This window comes from Rhea americana, unplaced genomic scaffold (assembly GCF_003343005.1).
Source record: "Rhea americana isolate MKP2758 unplaced genomic scaffold, rheAme1 scaffold_186, whole genome shotgun sequence".
In the NCBI taxonomy this organism is placed as follows: Eukaryota; Metazoa; Chordata; class Aves; order Rheiformes; family Rheidae; genus Rhea; species Rhea americana.
In genome coordinates, this window is record NW_028185994.1 from 1,515,581 (window position 1) to 1,526,566 (window position 10,986).

At 37.8% G+C, this 10,986-nt stretch overlaps 1 protein-coding gene across 1 annotated transcript in view; it reads right to left on the reverse strand.

The window, feature by feature from the left end:
- Positions 1-1,571: 1,571 nt before the first annotated feature.
- Positions 1,572-10,986, reverse strand: part of ZBTB5 (zinc finger and BTB domain containing 5) — a 10,379-nt gene continuing 964 nt past the window's right edge. The window contains exon 2 of the mRNA XM_085302124.1: positions 1,572-6,085. Within this exon, the coding sequence (XP_085158250.1) occupies positions 4,060-6,081 (2,022 nt within the window). The 5' untranslated portion in view covers positions 6,082-6,085 and the 3' untranslated portion in view covers positions 1,572-4,059. The remainder of the gene's footprint in view (positions 6,086-10,986) is intronic.

Here is a 10,986-nt window from a genome sequence, read left to right on the forward strand (position 1 = left end):
AAACACAAGTCCTTAGCTAAGCTAATCATGCATCCTGTAAAATTACACTGATGTAATATTCACGCACAGCTTCCACCAACTGATAAATTAATTCAGAATCTTTCCCTTCCATAGTAAGCTCCAGTCTTACTGCTTGCACAAACTTATTTTTCTTACATTTCCAAGAAACATTACGATATAAAAATATAGCATTTAAATTATAGAGCAACTGGTCACATTAGTATAATTTATTCAGTAAGTCATCAAACTACTCTTCATTGTTTAATATTGATAACTTCAGGTATGTTGTRCAGCAAACCTGCAAGGTCACTGATCTGCATTCAGATATTGACAAAAATAACCTTATCTTTTCCTGGCCATTTATTCTTGCTCTCCTGCCAGCAAGCATCTGTGTAGTCATCGTTAACTCACCCAAGAAACTGAACCAGCTGAAAAACTACGTATTTCCATAAACAGGTGGAAACAACTTCCAGATTCCTATGACTTTCTCTGAGACCACTTGCCCAGCCTTTGCTTGATAAGGGAGATCCAGGAAAAGCATCCCTTCTTAACAAGGCTACAACAGGAAAGACGAGCCCCACAGGCAGGTCAACCAGCAGTAGAACACACAAAATGGTAYGAATGAAACCTTTCACTTCACCTCTGTAGCAGAGAGGTAGCCAGAAAAGACCTCTGCACACACAAGTAGTGGCACCATGAGACATAAATCTATGTGCAAACCACCCTGAACTTCATCAAAACTACCATGGTGAAGTTCTGAACTGAGGCCAAATCACTCTGTTGGTTGAAATTAGCTCACAAAATGCTGATGGGATAATACAGTCCTTCAAGATTTTATGCTAGCTCAAATACTGCCCATCCTCAGGGTGATTACACATCTTCCTGAAATTAGCAAAACCTCAGGGTAAGGCAGAGCAAGGGCAGAAGGCCTGCACGAGCAGTACTGTACGTTCACCTAACTTGGGAAAAACGCAAACGTACACTCACATTTCAATAGGGTTATTTTGTAATGCCAATTATCTAGTAATATACAGAACGCAATTAGTGAACTCGCAACCATTACTTGTTTAGTCAGTCCTCTGTACACTATCAGCAAGTGAAGCAGGATAATATGGACAAGAAAAATCAAATCAGACACATCAGCACGAAGTGTAGCATTTATTCTCAGGTTTGTTTCGTAATACTAACATGATAGTACTTTCACATGAGATCTCACTGTAGTGTTCAGAAACTTAAGTTTTGAACAAAAATTGCCATGGTAAGTTTTTTGACAGCTAGTAGGCTTGGAGATGAAAAACTTCCCATTCTACAGTACAAGATAGCTAGAGTAGAGATACTTCAGAGATATTACTTCATATCAGAAGATGAAGAGAGTAAAACGCTAGACACAAGCGCCTGGACTTGCATGATGCCCCTCCAGAAGTATGTATCAATGAATAAAGAAAATTRCAATTGCTACTTCCAAAGATGTCCCAAGTTTAACTTTTTCTTTAAAAATGACRGCAGTCCTCTCTTACAAGTTGACATTTCTCAATGTCATTTAAATCTTATTATAAAAACAGATCCAGAAGTACAGTTAAATATATGTTTAATTCATCTGCTCATGTTAATTCTTAATTATTCTAGTCTCCTTACTCACATATCTGCTTTATTCCTATGCATSATGGGATTTCAAGGATTTCAGATGTGCTACAGAAAATGGATACAAAATGGAAACAAAACTATTTTTTAAAGAAAACACTGAAAGGCAAGAAAGATTAAAMGACTATCTTACTAACAAGGCAACACACTAACACAAAAATATTAAAAWATGAAATACTGCATTTTATTGATGTTTCAGTGAGATCATTTAGTATAGCTCAATGTTGTTAGTCCCCTGAAATCAGTTATTTCAAATAAAATGTGGCATTTCCTAATCTTTTTATAAATGYGGTACATTTCTTTAATGCTTAAAAAAATTAAGAACCAGAAATAAGACCGTTAGGTAAATTCTACAATGACATTTCAACATTTTGAAGGAATTAATCAGGTCATTCACTACAGTTCYATCTACCTTGGATGCGCAAGCTGCAAACGACGCACTGACAGACACTAGGTATTTTTTCAACATGGACAGGTGAAATTAGAGATGAAGATGCATTTCTTTATCAGCCATTTACTGTTTCACACAAAGCAAAACGTAGGAGTTCCATGTTTCCTTCGGTCTGACAATGAACGATTTTTGTACTTCAACAGTTTTTATAGCTCATCCTGCCAAGTTACCTACAGGACTGTGGACTAAGATTTTATTTTCAGTTTATGCAAATATAAATCTAAGATGTTAAAGATAGCAAACTATCAGACAGCACAAGTCTTCAAAACTGCTGAACATCACACAGGATATAYTTGCTGTAGAGACAAAGAGGAGAAAGTTTCCAAAGAAGCATTTACTCTGTGATTTTGACACAGAAAATGTTGATCGTTTGTTTCTCCTGAGTAGAAGACACGCTAAAATCCTGACCCATCTCTTATACAGCACAGTAAGATTTATCAGAAGTGTTATTTATCAGAAGATGTTATTTAGAAATCTAATACGCTGAAAGTTAATAATTAAGTTCACGTGCATCTTTAACTAATACTATTTGCAGTCTTTTTTTTTTTTTGTTACAGTGGTATCAAAGAAGAGGAAATTAAGAACAAGATTTATCTGATTCGCTTGAAGAACAAAGATCAAACTGCTTTACAAGGTGTACAGTGCTCTTTTTTAAAAATTAAATTTATGCCAGTTCTTTTTTAAATTTATGTAGAAAAAATACTATTATGACACTACTTTAAACTGAAGGCCTGGATTTGATAACTACATTATACAGCAACATAAATAAATATGGCAAATGAGGATCATTCCTTACTGCTTTGATCTGAGAAAAAATCCATAGTTGGAAAGGAAAACAAAGGAAAACAAGTATATGGAGAAGGAAATCAAAGCCTAAAGATAAGAATATCAGAAATGGATAGTATGTTGACACAGTAACATGGATCAGAYTGACTATCAGCATCTGGAAAGAGCAAGAGACTATCTTATACAGTAGAAAAAGCCATCACAAATTCTCTCTCTCATTCAGACTAACAAAGCAGGCAAATACAAGCTCTTCTCGGACTTCTGCGCACATGGAATTTTAACATATGAAATACAAGTCGGTTAAAATACTGCTAAGAATAGCACAAACAAGAAACAGTACTTCACTTATCACTTAATACAAGTTTCTACAGAAAAAAAAATTGGTGAAACACCCAGATCTTGCTGTATTCAAAGTATATATACATCTGGCAGACCAAAAGTTACTCCTGGATTTAATTTAAGCACCTTCATTACATAGTGTCCTTTACTACAAAACAGCCAAACATACATTCTGAACTCTAAAACTATTTTTTATAATTAACATATTGTAAAGCATTTTATGGCAGACAGGTGCATCCAAAGTTGTTTTTCTTTTAAAGATATGCAGTTTGTATTTTTCATACACAAAGAGCTCTTTGCATTATTTTTCATATACAATTCATCAACTTACTTTTTACAAGTCATTCATTTAAATGCTTTCACTTTTACAAAATACCCTTAAAAAAAAAAAAGAAAAGAAATTTGCACTTAAATTCCTCATTCTTGAAATGTACTACTTAAACATCATCAGGAGACAACTATGTTCTCACTCAACCTCCACCCCTCTGCCCTGCAAAGGAACTACATAGTTTTAGGGATTATATCCCTGCGAGCCCAAGGCCTGCACATACATAATAATAATAATGCTTAATATAGAAACAGTGCCACCTTCTGAAGATCTCAAAGCACTTCACTAACAGTTGTTTAAGCCTCACAACACCCCTGTGAGGTAGGTATGGTATTATCCCAAATGCACAGAACCTGTGGTGTGTGGGGCATAATCCCACTTAAATGCTCACTGATCCCCAAGAGCAGCTTCTTAACCTGCAGCCTTGACCAAAATAGTGTTACTGTTCCTGAAATACTTCAGAGACTTAAAAGTTTGTATTGTCATTCTCACTCAGGCTAGGGGGTCAAAAAGATTAAAGCAAAGTGCTAGGTAGATTGCTGCTCTGCCACCTCAGGCAGGTTGTTTTGGAATGTTTATATAGATGGCTGGACTGGCTGAATCTTTTGCCACACTTTAAACAGGCATAAGGCTTTTCTCCTGTATGTACACGGATGTGTTTCTTACAGTCTGTCAGAGTCAAAAAAGTCTTGCAGCAGATCTTACATGCATATTTGCGAGCACCTTCTACAACCAAGACATTGTGCTCAGATAAGGCCTTCTTACATTTTGAGAGGACATCTGCAGATGCCCTTGTCAACTGTGGTGGACCAGGTTGTGAAGGATGCCCATTCTCAAAAGAAGTCGTCCCATTCATTATYAGCTGGGTACTGGATGAGTTATCTTGCAGCTGGGAGCTCCTGACAGAGGTCACAACAGGCATTTTCGGGGCTATGCGACGGTAACCAGGAAAGCTACTAGCTCCACCTCTTACAGAGCCCATCATCGCCCTTGACAGAGAATGCAAGCCCAAGCCTGAYCTCGGAAAATCCATACCAAACTGTTCTGCAGCCCGGTATCCAGAAGTCTGTACACAAGGAAGACCCATTACTTCCTGCATTGGTCTAACAAARTGAGAGTCTGCAGGCTCACTGAATGGATTCTCTACATGAGAGACTGTCGCAGATGAATGACCACTTGCAGGCCCAGATTCTGGACTCATTAGGTAAGAGGCATCACTGTCCATTCTGCAGTCACTTGTTGTATTTGGAATGTTATCATCGTTATTTTGACTAGCACCAAAGCTGCCACCTCTGTTTTTATTCAGAAAGCTGGAGATACTGAAAGTGGACTTGTGTTCCAGGTTATTTGACACTTCCATAATATGGATGTCTCCCACCCTATCAGTACTGGACTGAGGATCGGAAAAGCTACGATCACTGCTTTCAGGACTCAGTTCTATCTTCTCTGCACTCACTACTCCTTCCACTTCAACAGATTCACTACCTTCTGCTTGTGAAGTGACATCACTCACTTCATCTTGAGGTTCTGGGGAACTCAAGGGCTCAGATTTAACCACCACCCTCATATGTTCTTTTTCATTCAGAGCGACCTCTGGATTCTCACATGGGAAATTGTTCTTTTCAGAAGTAGTGTCCTGATCAAAGCTGGTTTCCACTTGTGTTGCCTGGGATGCCATGGACATCTGTGAAATGTTTCCTCCACTGTTGTCAGACTGGCTGGGCACCTGAGCATCTTCCTGAGCACTGAAAGATTGATCAAACATAATAGTATTATCCTCCTGATTATCAGTAACAGCATCAGCTTTAGAATTGTCCACAATCTTCAGTGAATCTGGTGAAAAGAAATCTTCCCGTGAATGAACTACTGACTGCCCACTCTCTGGAGTAACATCTGAAACAGACTCATCTATGGTAGGTCTAATTCGCTGCCTGGCCCGATCCTCAGAAGACTGTTTACGCTTGTGGAGACGACGGATAGGAAAAGTGGTACGCTGCTCTATGTTRCTTCTCATTGATGAGCTCATAGTATTTGGCTGTTCCTCTGTGCTCTGAGAGGAATTCAATGCAGAGCTCACRATGCTCAATCCCAGCTGCTGAAGCATGAAAGATCTTTGCATGCGTGCATTTTGCTCTTGAACTCTATCATTAGGTGGGGACATTGGCAGTGTCCTGGTAGTAAGATAGTGTTTACAGGCTTTAACAACAGAGTTCAAATGTAAGTGAGAAGCAGCCAGCAAGACATCCATAACATTGCTTTCTCCGAGCATTAATGTGGAAGTGTACATCATGTCAATCAGAGCAGCAAAGGCTTCTGCTGTCACCACTTCACTGTCCAGCTGAATCATGTTCATAGTTTGATCTCCCTCTGCAACAGTAAAGAGAGCTCGGAAATGTGTGCTACATGCTGCCAGAACAGAACGATGGGCTTTGAAATGCCTGTTTCCCACCACAATGACACAGTCACAAAGCTGGCCATGAAGCCTCTGGTAGTTTAGCTGCTGAAAGATTTGCTCAAAGTGTCCTGGAAAATCCATGATCCTACAAAACAGAACAGAAGAAATTATAATACTAAAAATGACTGGAGTTTCCATTAGACCACAAATGAGAGACAACGGCTAAAAGCCGGATGAACAATACTTTAAAATTAATTTACCACCACTTAATACCATACCGGTATTAAATGAAAGATGTCAAGGAGCACAATGCTGCAAAGAGCACAAAGGAGAGAGYTAAAAAAAAAATCTGTTAACCCAGTATAGCCGCTAACAGAGCATCAAACATGCCACAGACAGTTCTACTACAAAGGGAATAATGCAAGCCATGTGGCTCACGTTAATCCTTGTCCAAACTAAAACACACYCTTTAGCTAAACTTCTAATCTTGACTTAATTTTCTATTTTTGAAGAATCCACTGAAACCTTTGATAAATTGTTCAGATAATTACATAATCTTACACTCAAAAGTCTGAACTTCAGTTCTGGTCCCATGTAGCCCAACTTCACCTTCAGCAACTTTTTTTTTTTAACCTATTTTTCTCTGCTACAATGCAGAACATTCTCTGAAATATCTGCCTCTTAAAAAAAAATAGAAACAGTTAATGGAAAAGAAGTAAGGAATTTTTGCATTGGAATGAGTGTCCAATAGCTATCAAGAATTTATGAGCCAGAACATACTGAACATACTTTTCTTCCTCCCATAAAATAAATAAAATGGTCGTGAGATAGAAAAGTCATAAAAGATGTCAAATTAACACAATATTGCAAAGACTAAAAATGTTAGGTCATGTGGGAACCCAGCTAAACACTCCCTGACAGCCTCATTACATTGGAGTTAAGGGAAGTACAGCAAAAGGCTAACCCCAAACCAAGATGCAACTAGCGTTCATCTACCTCCTACTCYTCTAAGATATATGACATATATTTTGAAGGTCTTAGCTAGATTTCACCATATACTCCACTGGACTAAGAACCATGTCCCTGWCCAACGTATACAGGCTATCAAAGAACAGGGGTGTGAAGTAAGCACAGAAAGGCTAAAACTTCCACTGGCAAAAATCAGGAGCAGCAGAGAGGCATTTGCCTCTACCCGTAATTGGCTCTGCTGTATTCTAAGAAGAGTAAGAAACTGCACTTTATGCCTTCCAGCACTGGTGAAGATCCAGGTCTACCAGGGCATTAAAAATCCCCTAATTTAGCAGCACTAAGACTATGGCATCAGCCTGAAGCAAGCACTGTAATCAGATTTAATTAAATATTCTGCCACAGTTCTCCTTATTTCTATAGATGAAGACATGTAATAGAAGAGTTTGAAATGTGACTTCTTTAAGGAATATGAATACAGAAATACTATGAGACGTTTACTTGACAGTATGAATATACTACGAAGATAAGACATGTTCAGACAAGAACAGATTACATTAAACAAGACAAAGTTCAGAATTACAGTTTTTATTCATGCACTTTTCCTCTAAGAGAATTCTAACACACATGAAAGTGATAAAATCCTTCCTGGTGTATAAAACAAGAGGGAGGAACAAAAAGGGAGATTCTGAAACTCATTAACCTCAGACAGCTGGATAAAGGGAGCACTAGGCAACTGTGAAAAGAAGCACCAGTCCCAACAGAAAGTGCTTAAAATAATTCACTGTAAACTCCTATGAAAATAAYAACTCTGAATAAAGATCTATTTAACATTGTTACTGTACCCAGCATTAAAGGACACAGGTCAGATTGAAAACTGTACTTGTGACTCAGTCAAGATATTAGTTCAAATAGAAAGCAAACACAAGTTCCTTCTGGAAAAGCTTTGAAGAAGTTTGCAAAGTAATTTATTTTGTGTAACAAAGAGAGAGAAAAAAAAAAGAGTACTCACTGCCTCAAGTATACCATTCAGGGGAATAACAGAAAAAGGAATTCTATGTGAGTAAAGGATAGTTTATCATTTGCATYTCAAACCCCATTCCCAACCATCTATATTTAAGTATATTTGCTATTCAAGGTGCCAGATCTGTAGGAATCCTTGGCAAATAGCTAAAGCTTGAAAGTGTGCCAGTATTATGTTAAATAACTGTTTACCTATTAGTTACATTTCACAAAATATTACAATGCACTTGTACTGTGCTTAACTGTTGTGCCAGAAATAATATAGCTGATAAAACGGTCCCTTGAAGGCTAAAAAACACACTTAAATGTAGACAGTAATCAGTGATAAAAGCAGTATTAAAAAAAAAACTCCAATATCAGTTTGATTTTTAACAAGCCAGCAAGATGGTGAGAAAGAGGATGYGGAAAGAAACAGAAATCTCTGCTTCCTCTGACATTTTCAGCAAGAAGAATCCCTTCAAAACCTACAGTAATGGGTTCAGTCTGAAGAAGCCATTACAGCAGAATACCGAAAGTGAAAATTTAGTTAATGGTAGTTAAAATCATTTCTGSATTTTCCCCATACAACTAAAAGCTGAAAGCATGAGAGCAGACTCTAGTGTTACGCTGCTTSTATGTGTTGGCTACAATTCTCAGTGCCAGTCAAGAAAGGCATTTTATTTTGTGCCTGACAAGACACAGAAAAGTATCAGTAACTAGTGACTTCACTGCCTAACAGTTCAGTTTACAGTATTAAATTTGAGGTGTTTGCTTAGCCAGGCTTTAGGTATAGTTCAGTTACTCACAACTCACGCATCCTCCCTGGTGTCAGGAAGGATGAGTTACAATTTGCCTAGGAATCAGAGGAGATGAACTACTCTGCAAAAACTGCTGACRATTGCACCAGTCCTCCACAGAAGAACGGGAGATTACCATATGGCCTAGTATTTTCTCACTGTCTGAAGGTACTGCAAATACGCAGAACTTTCAGCAAGACCAAGTCATCAGTAAACAGTAATAGCATAGTCTGTCAGCTGCAAAGAGCATCTTTAAAAGGGRTAATACCAAGTCTCCTAAAAGAAATCAGATTTTCTTAGATTCTCTTGGTTATCTGAAGCAACTGACCCCCTTGCAGTGGCGAAATGCGTACTCATGTGCCCCTGTTCCTTGTATTTTGGCTCACCTCATCTTAGCACTATGATGCATCTCTCAGACTCTAAATCCTGCAGTAGAATAAAGTATTTGAAAGCAAAGACACATASTAAGAGACTGAAGCATCATGCTCCTGCATTTTGGTATGCCATCAGGACACTCAGGACATTGTTTCTGTCTTACTGTGTAAGAAACAGTACTACAACGGAAGTCTATTTGGGTGCTATCACTACTTCATTTATTTACAAARGGAAAAAGCAGTGAAGACTGCCACACAGAACTGGCAACAAAGACAGCTAATGGCATGGAAATATAAACAGCTATCAGTGAGAATCAATCTGAACTTATGGTTACCATGTCAACAGCTCAAAGCCTTACTTTTGGCTCATGATATTGTGGCAGTCCTTGTTACTGGCCATTTCTCCCTCAAAAGAATATCCAGTATTGAAAAGAAATAATTCAATTACTAGCTATTCCTATCTAAGAATCATCCCCACTTCATCAGYCATACCACAAATACCACAGAGAGCCAAAAGGCTGCATGCAAGTGTCCAAAAGGAAAGAGTAGCCATACGCAACTCAGTTTGATACCTGCTTGCTCAAAATGCATTAAATTCTAAATACAGATCTTCAAAATCACTGCTCCAGAAGTTCACAGATTTTAACAATTTCTCTCTAATCACCCTCCTCGGTGATTCCGAAGGAGTCTTTCCTAAGCTTTTAAATAACTACTTGGATGAAACTAGGGTTAATTTAACTCTGTATTAAAGACGTATACTTTTGACAGAAAATGGTTCAGATCAGAGTAACAAACATTAGTAGAGGAACCTCAACAAAGGCTGCATTAGTTTTATACGGAAGTTTAACTTAGAATCATAGGATAGCGAATTTGGAAGGGACCTCTGGAGATCATCAGTCCAACTCCTCTGCTTCAGTAAAAAAACTATCTATGTAAATGATTCAACTGATCAATACTGTATTCCAAACGAGAATTATCAAGATTACYTGCTTCTGATGTCCCCAAGCTCTTACTGAAAACTTAAGTGTGATTTTATATTGCTGATAAAACACCTACGTTATATAATCTCTACACACATGTACAATTCTGTGTATTTTAGCATGTACTACTGACAGGTTAAAAAAAGTTACCACTGCTTAGAAGTCTCACGAGAATGTAAATATTTAAGTTATGTAAATGTGACAATTTCATTGAATTCTTTCTGAATAATCTTTAAAGAATGGGAAGAAATCAAGTAGTTTTCATCAGTACAAAGATGGTAAGTTTATTGTGTGTTCTCACACAGGGATCAGTCTACCYTTGCTTTATAATACATCAGTTTACATACAGAGTGCAACAGCAGTAACATGGTTACCAGCTTGACCCTAGCAAACATTTGTTCATGTGAACATGAAAAAGAGTGGCATCTAGCCACACCAACCCAACAGAGATAATACATACCATAATAAGAAATAAGTAGTACGCACGAAACATTTGTACACCAGTAGTACATGTAACATTTCTGCACTTGTCTGTTATGAGCCTGTTAGGAGTAATCTGACAATTATAGCAAGCACCAGAAAGTAAAACCTGCTTTCTAACCTGTCAAACAAATGTATTTTTCTTTTAAAATTCCGAAACATTGAAGTGTACAAAGAGAAGAAAGATCAAATGCTTTTGCATTCTTTCCTGAGCGTTCCGAGAGGCACTGTACCGAAGGACCGAGTCATGAGCTGGAACATCCAAGTTTTGACTCTGTCTCTAAAGACTTCTTCTACACTTCATCCTTGCATCATTACATCCTCAGTAGCTAAAAACGTATCAATATTTTTAAGATTACGTCTTACCATCATGCGCAAAACAGAAGTCAGAAATCCCCTTTCAAACATTGCATCTCATGCTTAGGAATGTGTTTTTTTTTTTTTTTT